At 48.7% G+C, this 20,306-nt stretch overlaps 1 protein-coding gene across 5 annotated transcripts in view; it reads right to left on the bottom strand.

Annotated features, from left to right (window-relative positions):
- C13H2orf92 (chromosome 13 C2orf92 homolog) overlaps nt 1-20,168 on the bottom strand; it is a 35,046-nt gene extending 14,878 nt beyond the window's left edge. For 4 of the 5 annotated variants that reach the window (XM_047522933.1, XM_047522935.1, XM_047522937.1 and 1 more), the window contains exons 1-8: nt 19,666-20,168; nt 18,958-18,993; nt 17,163-17,701; nt 13,367-13,429; nt 9,244-9,336; nt 7,939-8,022; nt 2,938-3,030; nt 1,633-1,716 (exon numbers count right to left, since the gene is read on the bottom strand). In XM_047522933.1, the coding sequence (XP_047378889.1) occupies nt 1,633-1,716; nt 2,938-3,030; nt 7,939-8,022; nt 9,244-9,336; nt 13,367-13,429; nt 17,163-17,316 (571 nt within the window). In that variant the 5' untranslated portion in view covers nt 17,317-17,701; nt 18,958-18,993; nt 19,666-20,168. Of the gene's footprint in view, nt 1-1,632; nt 1,717-2,937; nt 3,031-7,938; nt 8,023-9,243; nt 9,337-13,366; nt 13,430-17,162; nt 17,702-18,957; nt 18,994-19,520; nt 19,585-19,665 lie in introns of all 5 variants that reach the window. The other variant, XM_047522934.1, reaches the window with a different exon arrangement.
- Nucleotides 20,169-20,306: the final 138 nt, after the last annotated feature.

Here is a 20,306-nt window from a genome sequence, read left to right as displayed (position 1 = left end):
TAATTTTACTGAGGATCCCCTGTATGTGATGAGTCAATTCCCACTCTGTCTATTTCTCCAGATCATCTCTATGTCTCTGGGTTTTGACAATCTGACTACAACGTGCTTCAACAGGCATCTCTTTCAGGTGACCTGCTTGCAGTTTGTGGAGCTTCTTGGATATGTCTACTCAACTCTTTCATCATACTGGAGAGTTTGGGGCCATTATTACTTCAAACATACTCTCTCCTCCTTTCTCTGAGATTCCCGGCTTGTGTATCCTGGTGTGCTAATTTCAATGCCTGTATGTGTTTACTGATCCTTTCTCCTGCCTGCCCAAACCTGTAGTTGAACCCCTCTGGTGAGTTGCCTATTTCAGATATTGTTCTTTTCAGCTCCAGAAGTTCTCTATGGCTGCTTATTATAATTTCTATCCCTATGTTGATATTCTGGTCACATGTTGTTTTTCTGATTTCCTTAATGTTCTTCTGCATGGCTCCCTTAGTTCACTGAACACAGTGAAGACAGGTGATTTAACATCTTTGACTAATAGTTCCATTGCCCAGGCTTCCTCAGGGCTGGGTTCTGTCAAGTTCCTTTGACCTGTGAATGAGCCATGCCTCCTGTTCCTTTACCCTTTGGGATTTTTATGCTTCAAGTGGACATTCTGAGTACTATGTTTTGGTAACTGATGAAACATTCTAAAGAATTGCTAAGGAGTGGAAGCATCCATTTTTGATAATTTCAAACTATTGTTGCAAAGTGTGTATTGTTTATTGTGCAGGTGTTGTTCCTGTTTTGTTATCTCTGAGGTCCACTAATGGCCTATAAAGGTTTCCTCAAGTGTTATCTCCCAACAGAAGAAAAGTGAAAAAGTATTATCTTGATAAATCTCCTCAACAGAGTTGTATGGGTCCCTCTTCAGCCTGTGAAGCTCTAAGCAATGGCCAGTCTAGGTGCCAGCTCTTCTGTGGCCTGAAGCAGCAATCAGCAACCAAAACACACACCCTGAGCTTTAGAGGACAGTGTCCCTTTTGTCCCAGGCTCCAGGACTGGGGATGCTGTCCTCACAGCTGAAGGCCACAGGGCTTGAGGACGGAGAATGGTAGCTGCTACATGAAATGCTGAAATTCACCAACACCTATCAGCCTGAAGATAGTTTTTCCTAAGAGAGTTGTTGCTTTGGTGAATGGATAAAGTCCTGGGGTGTCCCACCCACCAGTTCCATCTGAACCATAGATGGGGTTTTTTTTCTCACGTATATTAAACAAGAGTCTTTGGCAGAACAAGGAGGCACAGCTGAGAATCACTGGGGGACTTTAAAACCACTGCCCACACAGAATTGGCTTGCTGAGGTCAGGGCAGGATCTCTCTCTTCTAAATTCCCCCAGAGAATCTGCGTGCTCCACGATGGTGGTCCTGCTGCCACCACCTGGATCCCTCTCAGGGGAGTAGGGGCCTTTCCAAGTGTTACTTTTTCATATTTTGCTTAATTGCTTGAGACTTTGACACTAAGAGGAACTAATTATAGCCACGAGACAGAGAGTTTGCCTTCCCCTCAAAGCAGCAGGAACAGGTTACCTGGGAGACAACCAAGGACAAGCACGTGACTTTGAAGTCAGCCGAAAGGTTTCACATGAGGAGGTCACTTACCAAATAATTTAGCCAAATGGTCGTCTCTCTTATTTGTACTTGATGAAAATTCAGGAGTTTTCAAGCTGTTGCGCTGGAGATCATCTGTGGGAAAAGAAACCTTAGCTAAGACTCACTCCTTCACTGAGTCTGCATGCCACCTTTAAAGTCAGACTCTTCTGCAAGTATTTTGAAAGAGCGTCATGCAGTTAGCCTGTGACGCCTACGCTGAGCCTCACAGAGCAGGCAGGAAGTGTCTAGCAGCATCTCAAGTTCCAACAAAAAAACAGCACAAAGCCCACCTTCACGTGGTTTCCCAACAGTGGACATGGATGGTAACTATGCAGCCTGTGCACAGGCAGCCTTCAACCCACAGGAAGCCGGCAGGAGGGCCTGGATGGTGCACGCCAGGGACATCAGGTGTGACCACTCGGGTCCAGGCAATGACAAATGCACAGGACCCTGTCCAGGAGACACAGGGGAATCACTGGGAGTAGACACACGTGATCCTCCGGCACTGGATGACACCGTGGGCCTCTTTCCTGTCACCCAGGAGCATGATAAAACATGGCGCCAGGCAACCCCCTCAAGAGGATGGAGTGAGACGCACACTCTCTCCCCACCAGGAGGCTTAGGAAAAGCATCGGCAGGACCAGCAGTCTCCAAAAGACTTAAAATTTCAATGTGGCACACGGGCAGGGCTTCTCCTCCTAAGTCGTTGCCCATTGTCAATTTCCTTCTTAGAGCAAAGGCCTTCCCTGTCACCTGTGTGATGTGGCCAATGTGCACGCTGCTCTGCATGGGTGGCCAGCTGACTCCTCTTAGCTTGGGCATTGGAGGGTTGGTGCTGAGGAGAAATAAGCTCTGCTGCTCCGGCCAGTATTTTACAAGAGCTGAGACAGGAGTGGGTCTGGGGAGAGCTGTGGGAGGCTCTGGTCACCCAGGCCAGGGACAGGAGCCCTAATGGGCAGCACCGGAAAGCATCAATGACAAGGAAGTTCTCAACCACGCACAGCCTATGTCACCAGGAGAGTGAACCCCACTTACAAACAGGGGTCCCGTCCTCTGAGCAGTATCCCTAGTGACAGAACCCGCCTGACACTGCACATCAGGGATCACCACCGCATATGAGACAGTCATGCTTCAGAACGTTGTAGGCGCCCACACTTGATGGACAGCGTGAAAGGATGCCACAGGACTCTGTCCTACACATCTCCACTTGGCTTTGCCACCAGGACTGGGTTCCACATGCTACCATGAAACCCGGGTCCCACCACACACAGGCCTGTGGCAATGCGACACTCACAGTCAACCACAGATACTTGCTTTTATTCAAGTGGCTCCCGGTGACTGCAGTTCCTCCTTCCACAAGAGATGCGTAGTGTGGATCCTTGGAAAGCACCTGCAGTAGAATCTCATCTCCAGTGAGAAACAAAGGCAAGTTAGCACAGGGTGCAGACGGAGGGTCTCGCTCCAGAGAGAGGTGTGCAGTGACCGAGGCGTCTGCAGACGCTGGACTCGCCACCAGACTCCAGGGACGTGGGACCCAAGTCATTCTGGAGCATCATGACTGTCTAGATCCAGGCAGTTGGCATTGCCCACTGGGGACACAGGCTTAGAAGCTCTGCCCCCACCTCACTTTGAGACATCCTGTCCTGCTCTTGCTCCTGTTGTATCTGACCCACCAAAGACTTTCCCCATGACGACCTGCAATGATGGGTGATGATATGCGGGTAGAAATAAAGCAAATCCTTTCCTAAAAGGCTAGAAAGGTCTTTGTTTTATAAAAGGGTTCCTAATATCTCAAGGTCACAGTTTTTGAAATGCATTATGGTCTCCCTCCCCCTTAAAGTTCCAGGACTCCACTTCCACCTGGGAAATGGCTCTTCTACCTGACCTTCCAGGCGTTCCTTGCTGGGTCAGAGAAGAAAGTCATTGCAATTCCCCTTCCCTCTGTATGAGGCCACCGAGGCCGTTGCTAGGAGCTGCTGGCACTTGGTGGTTTGGAGGATAGGAGCTCACCAGAGACTCACTAGGAAAATGGGGGTCCTCCCCCGCCCTCTCTCTTGCTGAACGTGCTGAGCTGCAAGTCCTGAGAAGCTTGCTCAGAGAGCAGCTGGCCAGGCGGTGGAGCCCTGCATTGCCAAGGCCAATCTGCCCGGCGCCGACCCCGACATCGGGCCCTTGGCAGGTGATGGCATCCTCCACACCACGAGGCCACCTCTCTCCAGCAGAGGCACGAGCTCCCTCCTGCACAGGTGGGGCTGGGTGCAGCACCCCGGGTCCTCCCAGGAAGAGGACAAGTCTTCTGCTGCCTAGGCAGCAACCCTGGAGCACAGCGAGCAGATGTGCAGGAGCCAGCTGCGTGTCCTCATTCAGTCCTGGTGCCCTGCCGCCCCGCCGGCCAGCCAGGGATGGACTCAGAGCAGTCTGGGCCTCTCTGACAGCCGACACGTCTGGCCCAGGGCTCCTTGCCCCAGGGAAGCCTCGGTGCTCCGCTCCCGGGAGCGCTGCTTCCCACAGAGGACACCTGGCTCTCCACTCCGGACCCACAGCACAGGCCCCAGGCCTGACTTCACTGCATCCGGACACCTCCTCCTGGGCGTGGCTCGGCTCAGGTCTCTGCTAGAGCACTTCCCAGCTTAGCGGGGCTTCTGAGTTTTGAGGGTTTCAGTAACCTTTTATTTGCATTTCTGGGGACTCAGGCTAGGATCCTGTGCTGCTGGGCCGGTGGCTCCACCACCAGTTACAGCCCTGGCCTCACTGGCCTCACGTTTGCTGTTGCTTTTGAAATTCCTTAATTCTTCTCTTTTTCCTGGTAAAACCCAGGTAAGGGAACATCTCCATGACCTATGTTCAGATGTGCCACTCAGAGGCGGCCAGAACATTCAGTCTGTGTGCACATCAGCAGCATGTGTGTCCCCAACTTCCTTATCAGCCCCACAGAAGCTGTGCATCCACTGCTTTCATTTAAATGTGTCCTCACATCTTGACCCCCAGCGTGGTGTTGGGGGCAGGGCCCCAAGGGCGGGGTTGGGTCATGGGGCTCCATCCTCAGGAATGGGCTCGTGCTGTCCCCTCAGGGGGGCTTCTTTATGAAAAGACAATGTGCTTCCCAGCCTCAGCCGCTCACGTCCTCCCCCCCCCCCACCCCCCCGTCCCTTCCTCTCCTGCCCTTCAGCTTCTGCTGCAGGACCAACTCAGCAAGATGCCCTCTCCAGGGGCCAGACCCTCAACCTTGGACTTGCAGCTCCACAAAGGTGAGCCCAGGAACTCTGCTCACTGTCAGTCACCCAGCGTGTGGAGTCTGTGACAGCAGCACAAGGCAGACACCCACCCACAAGCCTCAGTGCCCTTCTCCCCTCCCCATCCCTGTCCCTCCATTCTACCTCATGTGCCTATGAATCTGCTGCTTTAGATGGAAGCAGCATCGTATGATACTTGTGCTTTTGTGTCTTGTTACCTTAGCACAACGCCTTTGAGGTTCCTCTATGTTGCAGCATGATCAGCAAGTCACCCCTTTTTATGAGCAAATAATATTCCACATTTTCTTCTGCCTTCATCTGCTGATGGACACCTGCATCGCTGCCACTCTTTCCTGTGTGAATAACACCGCTGCGGACACTGGTGTACAAGTGTTTGAGCTCCTGCCGTCACTTCCTGGGAGGCCTACCTACAAGTGGGGATGCTGGGTCATGTGATGGTCTTAGGTTTGAGGTTCTGAGCAGCTGTCAAAATATCTTCTCCAGCAAATGCTTGAGGGTTCCATTTCCTTCATCCTCGCCAGCACCTGGGAAGCAGTGGTGTCTAATGTTCCCCTCGTGATGCTGACATTTTCTCATGTGCTTCTTGGTGCTTTGTGCCTTGTCTTTGGATAGTGACTATTCAAGTTCTTTTTGAAATTATTGTTTGTTCTGTTTTCATGGTCAGTGTTCAGTCAGAGTTCACAGATACGCTGGATATCAGTTGCATATCAGATACGTGATTTGCAAATGTATTTTCTCATCTGTGGAAGGAATGCCCTTGATGTAAAGAAGTTTTAAATTTTGATGCCATCAGACGTATCTGTTTTCTCCTGTTCCTGTGCTTTTTTGTCAAATTTAAGACATCACTGTCTAATCCAAGGTCATGAAGTTTTCTGCTAGGAGTTTAATAGTTTTTTTGTTTGTTTGGTTGGTTGGTTGGTTTCCTTTGAGTTTAATACTTTTAATTCATGTATTTAGATCTCCAAAATATTTTGAGTTTTACTTATTCATTTTAATTTTTTTAATTTGTTCTAATTAGTTATTCATGATAGTAGAATGCAGTTATACATTTTGATAAATCATATATAAATGGAGTATAATTTCTCATTTTTCTGACTATATATTATAGCATTTGATCAATCATGCAGTCATATATGTACATGAGGCAATAATATGTTTCATTCTACTATCCTTCCTACCCCTAGAGTTTTAATTTTTGTAAATAAGTTAAGAGTCCTTTATTCTTAAAGAGTCACTTTCCAAGACATTCAATTGTTTGTTGATGGTGGTTTCATTCAGTATTTTAAGTGAGCCATCCTATTATGCTCAGGTTGCCACACTGTCTGAGGACAAATGAGCTGTAATTTTACTGAGGATTCCCTGTATGTGATGAGTCAATTCCCACCTCATCTATTTCTCCAGATCATCTCTATGTCTCTGGGTTTTGACAACCTGACTACAATGTGCTTCAACAGGCATCTCTTTCAGGTGACCTGTTTGCAGTTTGCTGAGATTCTTGGATATGTCCATTCAACTCTTTCATCATATTGGAGAGTTTGGGGCCATTATTACTTCAAACATACTCTCTCCTCCTTTCTCTGAGATTCCCACACTGTGACTCCTGATATGTTCATGGGGTCCCATAAATCCCTCCTGTTCTCTTCCTTTTCATTGTTTTCTATCTACAACTCGAGCAGATAATTTCAGTGTCTTCAAGTGTGCTGATTCCTTCTCCTGCCTGCTCAAATCTGCTATTGAACCCACCTAGTGAGTTGTCTGTTTCAGATACAGTTCTTTTCAGCTCCAGAAGTTCTCTATGGCTGCTATTATAATTTCCATCCCTATGTCGATATTCTCATTTTGGTCACATGTTGTTTTTTTGATTTCCTTTACATCCTTTGCATGGCTCCCTTAGTTCACTGAACACAGTGAAGACAGGTGATTCAAAATCTTTCAATAATAGTTCCATTGCCCAGGCTTCCTCAGGGCTGGGTTCTGTCAAGTTTCTTTGTCCTGTAAATGAGCCATGCCTCCTGTTCCTTTACCCTTTGTGATTTTTATGCTTCAAGTAGATATTCTAAGTTCTATGTTTTGGTAACTGATTAAACAATCCTCCCACTTCTAAAGAATTGCTGACTCTGCTTGTTAAGGAACGGAAGCATCCATTTGTGATAGTTTCAAACTATTGTTGTAATGTATTATTTATTATGGAAGTGTTGTTCCTGTTTTGTTATCTCTGAGGTCCACTAATGGCCTATAAAGGTTTCCTCAAGTGTTATCTCCCAACAGAAGAAAAGTGAAAAAGTATTATCTTGATAAATCTCCTCAACAGAGTTGTATGGGACCCTCTTCAGCCTGTGAAGCTCTAAGCAATGGCCAGTCTAGGTGCCAGCTCTTCTGTGGCCTGAAGCAGCAATCAGCAACCAAAACACACACCCTGAGCTTTAGAGGACAGTGTCCCTTTTGTCCCAGGCTCCAGGACTGGGGATGCTGTCCTCACAGCTGAAGGCCACAGGGCTTGAGGACGGAGAATGGTAGCTGCTACATGAAATGCTGAAATTCACCAACACCTATCAGCCTGAAGATAGTTTTTCCTAAGAGAGTTGTTGCTTTGGTGAATGGATAAAGTCCTGGGGTGTCCCACCCACCAGTTCCATCTGAACCATAGATGGGGTTTTTTTTCTCACGTATATTAAACAAGAGTCTTTGGCAGAACAAGGAGGCACAGCTGAGAATCACTGGGGAACTTTAAAACCACTGCCCACACAGAATTGGCTTGCTGAGGACAGGGCAGGATCTCTCTCTTCTAAATTCCCCCAGAGAATCTGCGTGCTCCACGATGGTGGTCCTGCTGCCACCACCTGGATCCCTCTCAGGGGAGTAGGGGCCTTTCCAAGTGTTACTTTTTCATATTTTGCTTAATTGCTTGAGACTTTGACACTAAGAGGAACTAATTATAGCCACGAGACAGAGAGTTTGCCTTCCCCTCAAAGCAGCAGGAACAGGTTACCTGGGAGACAACCAAGGACAAGCACGTGACTTTGAAGTCAGCCGAAAGGTTTCACATGAGGAGGTCACTTACCAAATAATTTAGCCAAATGGTCGTCTCTCTTATTTGTACTTGATGAAAATTCAGGAGTTTTCAAGCTGTTGCGCTGGAGATCATCTGTGGGAAAAGAAACCTTAGCTAAGACTCACTCCTTCACTGAGTCTGCATGCCACCTTTAAAGTCAGACTCTTCTGCAAGTATTTTGAAAGAGCGTCATGCAGTTAGCCTGTGACGCCTACGCTGAGCCTCACAGAGCAGGCAGGAAGTGTCTAGCAGCATCTCAAGTTCCAACAAAAAAACAGCACAAAGCCCACCTTCACGTGGTTTCCCAACAGTGGACATGGATGGTAACTATGCAGCCTGTGCACAGGCAGCCTTCAACCCACAGGAAGCCGGCAGGAGGGCCTGGATGGTGCACGCCAGGGACATCAGGTGTGACCACTCGGGTCCAGGCAATGACAAATGCACAGGACCCTGTCCAGGAGACACAGGGGAATCACTGGGAGTAGACACACGTGATCCTCCGGCACTGGATGACACCGTGGGCCTCTTTTCTGTCACCCAGGAGCATGATAAAACATGGCGCCGGGCAACCCCTCAAGAGGATGGAGTGAGACGCACACTCTCTCCCCACCAGGGGGCTTAGGAAAAGCATCGGCAGGACCAGCAGTCTCCAAAAGACTTAAAATTTCAATGTGGCACACGGGCAGGGCTTCTCCTCCTAAGTCGTTGCCCATTGTCAATTTCCTTCTTAGAGCAAAGGCCTTCCCTGTCACCTGTGTGATGTGGCCAATGTGCACGCTGCTCTGCATGGGTGGCCAGCTGACTCCTCTTAGCTTGGGCATTGGAGGGTTGGTGCTGAGGAGCAATCAGCTCTGCTGCTCGGGCCAGTATTTTACAAGAGCTGAGACAGGAGCGGGTCTGGGGAGAGCTGTGGGAGGCTCTGGTCACCCGGGCCAGGGACAGGAGCCCTAATGGGCAGCACCGGAAAGCATCAATGGCAAGGAAGTTCTCAACCACGCACAGCCTGTGTCACCAGGAGAGTGAACCCCACTTACAAACAGGGGTCCCGTCCTCTGAGCAGCATCCCTAGTGACAGAACCCGCCTGACACTGCACATCAGGGATCACCCCCACATATGGGGACAGTCACACTTCAGAACGTTGTAGGCGCCCGACTTGACGGACAGCATGACAGGATGCCACACAGTTCTGCCCTCCACATCTCCACTTGGCTTTGCCACCAGGACTGGGCTCCACAATGCTACCATGAAACCAGGGTCCCACCACACACAGGCCTGTGGCAATGCGACACTCACAGTCAACCACAGATACTTGCTTTTATTCAAGTGGCTCCCAGTGACTGCAGTTCCTCCTTCCACAAGAGATGCGTAGTGTGGATCCTTGGAAAGCACCTGCAGTAGAATCTCATCTCCAGTGAGAGACAAAGGCAAGTTAGCACAGGGTGCAGACGGAGGGTCTCGCTCCAGAGAGAGGTGTGCAGTGACCGAGGCGTCTGCAGACGCTGGACTCGCCACCAGACTCCAGGGACGTGGGACCCAAGTCATTCTGGAGCATCATGACTGTCTAGATCCAGGCAGTTGGCATTGCCCACTGGGGACACAGGCTTAGAAACTCTGCCCCAAATCTTTTTTTGTTTCATACCAGGGACTGAATCTAGGGGTGCTTAACTACTGAGCCACATCCCCAGCCCTGGTTTGTATTTATTTAGAGACAAGGTCTCACTGAATTGCTTAGGGCCTTAGTTACTTAAGTTGCTGAGGCTGCTTCTGAATTGCGATCCTCCCACCTCAGCCTCCTGAGCTGCTGGGATTACAGGCCTGCACCTCCGTGCCTGGCCCAAATCTCTTGATACCTAGTGCCACCCTCTTCCTTCTTGCTCCCATAGTCATTCTGACCTCCTCTGCAGTCATCCGCAGTCTGGCACCTGCATAAAGAAACCTTTTCTTGTTTCCTCAAGAGCCCCATCATCTCTTCCTTTAACGGCCTGAATAGCTGTCCTAGGAAGGTTTCCACAATCAGAATCCCGACAGGGGTACATGCAGACCTAGGCCCAAATCCCAACTGGGCTGTTGGTGAAATGTGATCTCCAGAATGCAACTTCCCCTTCTGAATCTTTGGCTTCCTGCCCCATAGGATGGGGATGCTATTATTTAACTCGTAAGACTCTTGCAAAGAATTGACTATGACAATATCTGTAAAGCATTTAGCAGAGTGCCAAAGTGAGGACACACTGAAGGCAGAGCTCGTCAACATCTCTTTGGTGACAATTAACCCCAGATCAGAGCATGAATGCTGCTAATTTCCGGCTCACTGGAACCCTGAATAAGTGGAATACGTAGATAAGGGAGGAAAAAAAGATGGACAAGTCAAAGGAATCAAAGATGTCACTCTCATCTCACAGAAAAGGAGGTATCAGCCACAGCTCTGTGTGTTTCCACCGCAAGGCAACCTCACCTCCTTCCGTGCCTAAATGTGGTTGGAGCTTTGAGAGCCAGGCCCTCAGACAGCGCCTCCTCCTTTCCCGCCCTCCCTGGCAGCCAGGACAGGGCCCTGGGACACTCAAAGTCCTCAGAAGACTCCTGGGACTCAGGAAAAGTGCTGCTTCTCTGGATAGAAGAGAAGGAAGTGCATTCCCTTTCCCTCTTGCCTTGAAAGCAAGCTGTCTGGAGCTGCAGAAGACGTCCTGTGACCAGGAGACACAAGCACCAGGGAAGTCCCCGATGGCCTCAGAGAAACTGGCCCTAACCTCAGCTACTGCACAAAAGCCAGAGGTGCCTCCTCCTCCTGCCTGTGACAGAAGGAAAACAGATCCGTCCTTGTTCAAGCCACTCCAAGTAGGCTTCCGGGAACTACAGTCAAACTGCATTCTTACCTGGCACAGCACCATGGCTTCTTGTGGACAATCCTGAGACAACCCTGGCCACTTCACAGAGAACAAACTTATGTTCCTAAAGACCATAACACCCGAGGAGATTGGGAGAGAGAAGACTGTGCTGTCCCTATACCACACTTTTACTAAGCCCCAGCTCAGCACAGGAGCTGAACGAGCTGCTGGGAGTTCAGCAGAGGAGAACCGGCACCTGGTCTGAGTTACCCAGACATGAAACGAGACACACGTGGCCAGACACAGACATAGACACATTCAGCAGTGAAGCTACCTGCGGGCAGAGAGGAGAGCAAGAAAACCAGCCCGGCCCACAGCGGCAAGAGACAAACCCCTGGCTGAGCAGACTTGAGCAAAAGAAAATGAATCTGCTGGGGAAGACTGATGTTTTAGTCCTTTTCTCATTGCTGTGACCGAAAGGCCTGACAAGAACAACCGGGAGCAGGAAAAGTTTATTTTGGCTCACAGTTTCAGAGGTTCAGTCCGTGGTCAGCTGACTCCAGAGCTCTGGACCCTAGGTGTGGCAGAACATCACGGCGGAAGATCGTGGCAGAGGCAAGCAGCTCAGCATATGGCAACAGAACGTAGAGAGAGCTCTGCTCACCAGAGACAAAATACAAACCCCAAAGGTACACCCCACTCACCATCCAGTTTAACCCACAGCGGTGGATTAATCCACTGATCAGGTTATACCTCTCGTGATCACCTCTGAACACTCTTGCATTGCCTCATACTGAGTTTTTGGGGACCCCTCATCTAAACCATACCAGCTGAGATCCGGATCCTCTTGGCCATTGAATCGACTGAGACCTCAAGGTCTTCCTGTCCACAGATGCTACACCCCCTGAAAACTCCCTTCACCAGAAATCTGGTGTTCATGGTCCCACTGCTGCCCTGGTGGGCTTGTATTCGACACACAGGACCCTAGAGATGGCCTTCTGAGAACAGAATTCCTCAAGCTACAATCATGGCCTTGGAGAAGTCACTGAGGGCTGCTGCAGACTGACACCCAGCCCACGCCCACAGAGAAGGACCTGGAGCAAGAGTGGACCTGACCTTGACCGTTCCACAGAATCAGGACTGCACAGGACCTGACACACCCGAACAGAAAGGCTGTCCTCAGAGAGCTTCAGCAGATTCTACAAGTTCAGAAAGTGCTCTGCTTACTAAACTGTCTTTTTTCAATTATATTTATTGAAATATATTCACATGCCACTCAACAGTGGGGATGCATTCTGAGAAACACATCATTAGGCAATTTCTTCATGTGACCCCAATATCAAAGAGGGTGCTCACACAAACCGAGATGGTATATCTTTTACACACCTCGGCCACCACCTTCAAAGACACAGGCCACCATGGACCAGAGTATCATTATGCAGCCAGGACTGTACTTTAAGGTCTCCCTCCCTTTTCAAGCTTCCAGCTTCTACTCTGACCTGGGAAATGCCGTTTTACTTACCCTTCTGGGCTTTCTTTGCTAACAAAGCAATCACCACAGACCCCATTCACTTTGGTTTTTGTTTGTTTGGGGTATTGGGAATGACACTCAAGGGCTCTTTCCCACTGAGCTACATCCCCCATCCTTTTTATTTTTTGAAACAGGTTCTTGCTAAGTTGCTGAGGCTAGACTTGAACTTGCGATTCTCCTGCCTCCATCTCCCTAGTGGCTGGGATACATGCTTGCACCACTGTGCGGGGCATAAATCCCATTCACTTTGCATACATTCTGAGTCCTTCCAGGGGCTGCTGGCACTTAGGCAGGGGTCCACTTGCTTGTTGGACTAGAAACATACAGAGGACTCACCAGAAAACAAACCATAAACTCACCAGAAAAATGTGGGGGTCCCCACCACCACCCTCTCTTTGCTGAACATGCTGACCTACAAGTCCCCAAAAAGCTTGCTCAGAGAGAAGCTGGCAAGTCAGTGGTGCCCTGCATTGCTAAGACCAGCAATGGCACAGCGCTGGCCAGGTCCACAGGCTCTTGGCAGGTGACGACAACCTCCTAAACCCTGAAGCCCACTCTCCCCTGCAGAGGCACGAGCTCCCTCCTGCACAGGTGGGGCTCGATGCAGGACCCCGGGTCCTCCACAGTGAGAGGACAAGTCTTCCGGTTCCTGGAAAGCAATCCTGGAGCACAGTGAGCGGGTGTGCAAGAGCCAGCTGTGTGTCCTCATTTAGTCCTGGTCCCCTGCTGGCCAGGCAGCCAGCCAGCCAGGGATTGGCTCACTGCAGGTTCCCGGGGCCTCTCTGACAGCACATGCAGAAGAAGACAAATCCAGAGTTCCCGACCTAAGACAGACCTGGAGCAAAGGGTCCACCACGTGTTGGGATGGCCTCTGCTCTCTGGCTCCCTGAGTCCTTTCCAAGAGTTCACCTCCCTGTTTTGCTTAATTTCTCAGGACTTCAACACTTGGAGGAACTGATTCTAGCCACAAGGCAAAGTACCTCTCTTGCCCTCAAAATAGGAGGAGCAAGTGACACAGGAGACAGGGCAGACAAGATGCAACTCTGAACACGGCCTTAAGTGACACGTGAGGTGGTTACTTACCAAATATACTAGCAAAATCTTTGTCTAGATTTTTTGAACTTGAGGAGAACGTATTATTCAAACCTGTGGGGAAAATAAAATTAGAGGTGATTAACTTTCACTGGGTTGGGGGAGGGAGACATGGCTCACTGATAGAGCAGGTGTTCAGCATGTATGAGGCTGTTTCTGTGGTGACTGAACCCAGGGGCGCCTTACCACCCTGAGCTATATCCCCAGTCCTTTTTCTTTTTTATCTTTTTTTTTTTTTTTTTTGAGACAGGGTCTTGCCAAGTTGCTGGGGGGTTGGCCTCAAACTTGAGATCCTCCTGCCGCAGCCTTCCCAGTGGCTGGGATCACAGGCATGTACAACCCTGGCGAACCCTGGGTTTAATGCCCAGTCCCCCTGCTCCCAAAAACAATCTTTCACTGACTTATGTATACAGTCATCCCCCTTATCTGTGGGGGATATATTCCAGGACCGCCAGTGGATGCCTGAAACCATGGATCATACTGAATCAATGTGTGTTTTCTTCTATACACACATAAAAAGCATAAAATAATGCCTTTTCCATCCAGTGTTTACCTACACTGCTGTCATAACTTGAGATGCAAGAGCAAAAGCAGTGCTAATTTCTTTTTCCTTATTTATAATTTCACAGATAGAAGAGTTATTCTGGGGCTGGAGTTGTGGCTCAGTGGCACAGCGCTTGCCTGGCATGTGTGAGGCCCAGGGTCCAATCCTCAACACTACATATAAGATAAATAAAAGATTCATTGACAACTGAAAAAAAGAAGAAGATTCATTCTGGAGCTGAGGGGTAGGGTAGCTCAGTGGTAGTGTGTATGCTGAGCATTCACAAGGCCCTAGGCTCAATCCACAGCACCAAAGAAAAGAAGAATCATTTTTACTGCAGGACTGAGCAATCTCCACATACGATTCTGCTCTTATTAGGAACTTCACCTTTTCACTTAAAGGCAGCACTCATGTCTTCTCTTTGGCACATCTGAATTCCCAGTATCACTCCTCTTGTGCTTTGGGGCCATTATGAAGTAGAGTAAGGAGCATAGCACGGTGATACCATGGCAGCGGACCTGATTCCCCAGATGGCGGCTATGTGACTGTTAGTCAGCTGTTAGTCTATGGCTGCAACTTAAAGGAGAAAAGGTTTGTTTGGGCTGTTTCCCCTGGTGACCTGTCCACTAGGTGCCAAGGAGCTCCTGATGTTTTCACGGATGAATGAAAAGACAAAGAAGCCCGTGGAAGTGGTCCGCGACAGTATCCCCAGGACCTCATGGACGGTCAGATCTCAACACGCCCTGATACTCACGTGGCCACCTTGTGGACAACGACGACTGATGCTAACAGACTGAACTGACCTGTAGAGACTGTGAGCTGTAATTTCATGCTTGTGTATGTGTGTGGGTGCCAGGCATAGAGCCCAGGGCCTCACGTGCTCTACCACTGAGCCACGCCCCCAGACAGCAGGCCTTCCCCAAGGAGGCTGAGATGGCTCAGCTCTGGGACACAGTTTCTTGATTCGAGGTCAAGGCGAACTTTTTTTTTTTTTTTCCTGCAAGTATGCAAACCCACCAGGAAGGAAAAACCTATATCCCTTCAAAGGGGTTGGCAGGCTCAAAGTGCCCACCTATTCTGAGTGTCACAGAGCATTCACGAAGTGTCTCCAAGCATCTGCAGTTCCTAACCCAGTAACAAAGCTCATTTTTCACAGGGTTTTCTGAAAATCTGAATCTATGGACTGAGCAACTGAGTAATTTGTGCACCCAGACGCTTTCACCTCTGTAGGAAAACTGGTTGTCAGGCCTTTTTTTTTTTTTTTTTTTTTTCAGTACCAGGGATTAAACCCAGGGGTACTTAACCACCAAGCCACATCCCTAGTCCTTTTTATTTTTAATTTTGAGACAGGGTCTCACTAAGTTGCTTAGGGTCTTGCTAAGCAGCTGAGGTTGACTTTGAATAAGCAATCCTCCTGCCTCAGCCTCCCAAGCTATTGGGATTATGGGTGTGTGCACTGCACCCAGCTGGCCTTTCTTTTAAAGAGACAGGGTCTCACTATGTTGCCCAGGATGATCCCAAACTGCTGCCTCAAGCAGTCCTCCTGCCCCTCAGCACCTGAGTAGCTGGACTACAGGTGCATGCCACCAAGCCTGGCTGACCACCAGGTCTTTAATGGTACACATGGATATTGCTTCCAGGTGTAATGACTTTCTGGCAAATGAAAAAACAAGTTTTCTTTTTCTGAGATGTTTGTGAATCACTAAGAATCAACAATAAAGGAAGTGTAAGTGTAAACACATGAAATATTATGTCACAGAAACTCTGTAGGTCCTGACAAGAGAAGATCTTTTCTACCCTTTTCCTGCTGTCACCCTGACTATGTCACTTATGGAGACAGAATTCACATACTATAAAATTCACCTTTGGTGTGTTGGGTGTGGGTGAGGGGGTGCTGGTGATGGACCCCCGGGACCCTCTGCCACTGAGCTTCTTTCCCAGCCTTTTTTATTTAAAATGATGGAGCTCCTAAGCGGTAGGACGCCTACTGGCCACCTTTGATCGTTTGCATGATGGATCTACTGTGCTGCATGGCAGGATGAACAAAACAAGATCCACAGACTACAGTGTAACTTGGCCACAGGAAGGAATGAGGTGGTGACATGCTACCAGATGGATGAAACTGGAAAACATGTTCAGTGACAGAAGCCAGTCCAAAGACCATGTGTTGTATGGCTCCATTTACACGAACAATCTAGAACAATCAGGAGAACAGTGAAAATGTTCCAAAAAATTAGATGGGGGCTGAGGATGTAACTCAGTGACAGAGCACTTGCCCAGCCCATGTGAAGCCCCGGGTTCCATCCTCAGCACTGGAGGGAAAAAAAAAATAGATAAGTGATTCACAAATGTGAATTTACTAAACTCTGCAAAATTAAACAATCTTACTTACTTATATACTTGGGTACTGGGATTCAACCCAGGTGTTTTGCCACTGAGTGACATGCATATGTTGAGATGGGGTCTCACTAAGTTGCTAAGGCCTCCTGCCTCAGCTTCCCGAGTCACAGGATTACAGTTGTGCCCTACCACACACAGCAATTACACACTTTTAAAAGGGTGAATTTTTCTTTCTTTCTCTTTTTCTTTTTTTGAGACAGGTTCTCACCACATTGCCCAGGCTTGTCTAGAACTCATGGGATCAAGCGAATGTTAGCTTGATGCTGTGGCACCCACCGATCACCCCAGTGACTGAGGAGGCTAAGACAGGAGGATTGCAAACGTGAGGCCAGTGAGACCCTTCTCAAAATAAAAAATAAAAAGGACCGTGGGTGTAGCTCAGTGGCAGAGTTTCCCTGGGATCACTCCCCAATACCTGCCCACCTGAAAAGAGAAAGGTGAATTTTACAGTTATGTGAATTCTATCTCCATAAAGTCATTATTATTATTTTTTTTGGGGGTGCTGGGGATCGAACCCAGGGCCTTGTGCTTGCAAAGCAAGCACTCTTCCGACTGAGCTATCTTCCCAGCCCCTAAAGTCATTATTTTAAAAATCATTTCTGGGGCGTACAGGATGATTGGCAGGTGGCAGTTCTGAATGCCAACCTCTCTACTTTCGTATAATGAAAAGCCAGAGAGCACCTGTGTGCTCTCCTCCCGCAGAGCTCAGCATCTGGTAAGGCCTCAAAGCCGGGGAGACGGTGAAAGCTCCTCCTTTCTGCCCAGCTGTGTCCCTCTGTGTCTGAGAAGGGGAGGCAGGAGGGAGGAGACCTGCGTCCCGCAGCCTGCAGAGGGGGCCCCTACCTGCAGCGGGCTCCCGGTGAGTCTCAGCCTCACACCCCTCCAGCAGCCACAGCAGCACGGTACCTCCCAGCAGCGGGCAAGGATGGGGCTCCCCACCCGGCAGGCGGTCCAGGAGAACAGAAAAGAGAATCGCAACTGCGCTCATCTTTGCCATCTGCACACCATCAGGGAGAAACCAGTCTCCTAAGGATCCTTCAGACTCCAGGATACGGCGGAACCCACAGCCTGTGAGGTAACACTCCAGAAGTGAGGGGGAGGGGGCCCAAGTCTGTGATTGGGGGGTGCTGGCGACCTCAGTGGCCTCTCTGCTCACAGCTTGGTTCTCTGACGTCCTCCGATCCTGCGCGTCCTGCAGTCCGAAGGCAGCTGGATATCAACAGAACTCTCAAGGTGCAAGGGACAAAAATCCAACCCAAGCAGCCAGAGTGGCCACAAAAATCACAGGATTAATCAAGAAATCACACTAAGGGGCTGGGGATGTGGCTCAGTGGCTGAGCCGTTGCCAAGCACGCATGAGGTCCTGTGTTCCATCCCCGGCACTGTAAAAAAATAAAGATAAAAAGTCATCACTAACAAAGTGTCGTTACTTACGGTTGCTATAGTTTGGATCTGCAATGTCCCTCAGAGGTCCATGTGTTAAGGGATTGGTCACCAGTCTGTAGCAATATTGGAGGTAGAGAAATATCGGGGAGATAGGGATAAAGGAAGCAATATTCAGACCACAGCCCCTTCCTTCTTTCCTTCTATTTGCTTTCCAGTCACCACGGGCTGAGCAGCCTCCTCTGCCACCTACTCCTGACATGATGTACTGTGTCACCACAGTCCCAAAAGCAACAGGGCCAAGTGACCAAGGACTGAAAGCTTTGAAACAATGAACTGAAAAAAACCTTTCCTCCTATTAACATGATTATCTCTGGTATTTTGTCACAGTGAGGGAAAGCTGACTATTGCAATGCTATAAAATTATAACACTGAAACCTGCATTGACTCATTGATATATTTACTCATAAATACTATTTCCCCTATTACATTTTGTAAGTAGTAGACTATTTTTTGAAGGAAAAAACTTTGTATTTTGGAATCTTTAATTGCAATTTTTTCCTGTTTTTTTCTGCATTTTGTGGCAGGTCCCATAAATTATGTAGCCATGATTGGGATGGAGGAGATCTTATAGGAGCAAAAAGTTACACAAAAATTATGTAATAGAATGCCAGATAATTCAGGTATATTAATTTTCTAGGGCTGCCATAACAAAATGCCAGAAAATGGATAACTTAAAACAGAAATTTATCGTCTCACAGTCCTTGAGGTTGAAGGTCTGAGATCACTGTGTTGGCAGGGTTGGTTCCTTCTGAGTGCTGTGAAGGAAGGGTCCCTTCCAGGACCTTGACCTGCAGATGGCTGTCTCCTCCCTGTTTTCACTTCTCCTTCCCTCTACACACCTGTGTCTTAATTTCCTACTACAAGGACACCAGTCATGTTAAATTAGGGGCCCCCTTAGTGACCTCGGTATAACAAAATTACCTCTATAGAGACTCTATCTCCAAATATGCTCACATTCTGAGGTTCCAAGGATTAGAACTTCAACTTCTGAACTTGGGGGAACACAGTGTAATTTATAACTTGGCAGTAGTGTAAGTCTTATTTCTCTAAAATACCTTCGAAAAACAAAAACTAGAACAAAAAGGTATAAAAAGAACACATAAAACAACACAAAACCCACAGCCTCAGAATAATCATAAGTTAGAAAATGTCCAACCACAAATGACCAGTCAATAGAAAAATAACTACTCACCTAGGCTACAGCTCTTTCACTTCTGATTGCTGGTCTCTACAAAAAGAAAACACAGAAACCCGAGATGGCCTAAAATCAGCCAGGCACTGTGCACATGCCTCCCAGAGACTTAGGAGGCTGAGGCAAGAGGATGGAGAGTTTGAGGTCAACTTGGGTGACTTGGAGAGAGACTGTCTCAAAATAAAAAAATTTAAAGTTCAAGCTCATGTCAAATGGGAAAGGTATATATTGAGGCAAATAATTACGGATCCGCCTGGTAAATGAGTTTAGGACTCTACTATCTTGTAAGGTTGCAGCAGCTGACCCCAAAGCAGCTGCATAACCTTGGACAAATTATACAAGTGAAGCCAGAATTGAGGATGGGCAGTTAGTGTAGAATAGGAAATCTGGTCTAATTGAGGAATGGAGGCCATTGGAGTCTGGGAAGTTGGAGACCACCCCTGGGAGACTGGAATGTCAGTGTCTCCAGAGCTTTTCTTTGATCACCCAGATGACCTGCCTAACTGCCCCTCCCAAAAAACTACAGGCAGGGAATTGCTAATTAATGCCCCCTGGACCCCTACCTGCCTGAGTCCTCCCGCCGCCCTGACCCCTGCCATCTGCTTCTCACCTTTTTTGCCTTTTCACCTAGGTAGGAAGAAGAAAGATAAGGGGGAGAGAACAGAACAAAGAAGACCCTAATCTACAAAAGATGCAGGGTGTACTCACTTCTTGGGATTCTAGAACAGCCACGGCCCCTTTCTCCCTCTTCTCCGGAGAAGTCTGTGTTACTACTTTTAAATAAAACCTGTTTGCTACATGCTTGCCTCTGCGTGCTTCTCCAACACCTGAGGACGCAGGACTCCTCACCGGTAAACGGCGGTATCACAAGTAGAACCCTCCTCGGTTACCTCGCCTGTCGAATGGGAGTAACATTACAACTGCGTGATGGAATGGTTACAAGGATTTAATATATAACCTATATATAGTCGATAGAAGCGCGCTGCAGACGCACAGCAAGCGCTCAATACACGCCAGGGAAGTATATTTTTCCAAGGAATGGGATCCCTCTCCGTGTTTAATACATTCTTTGGATGAAACATCCAGAGCTGACCGCCTTGGGAAGGTGCGCACACGAAGAGGGTGGTCAAGGTGCTGGGGCACCGGAAAAGCGTCTTTTGGGACAGAGGAACCCGCCGACCGACTCCGGTAGCACCTGCAGACCCGCCCGGGTGCCCTTTAAGAACGGAGCCATGACGTCACCCCGACGCAGCGCAGCCTACCTTGGCAACGCCCCGCCGTTCTTCCGGACGGCCTCGATTGGCCGACCGGCTCCGGAGGCCCCGCCCCCGTCGCCCGCGACCGGCCCC

This window comes from Sciurus carolinensis, chromosome 13 (assembly GCF_902686445.1).
Source record: "Sciurus carolinensis chromosome 13, mSciCar1.2, whole genome shotgun sequence".
Taxonomy (NCBI): domain Eukaryota; kingdom Metazoa; phylum Chordata; class Mammalia; order Rodentia; family Sciuridae; genus Sciurus; species Sciurus carolinensis.
Note: the sequence above shows the minus strand (reverse complement) of the source record. Positions and strands in the feature narration are given on the sequence as shown.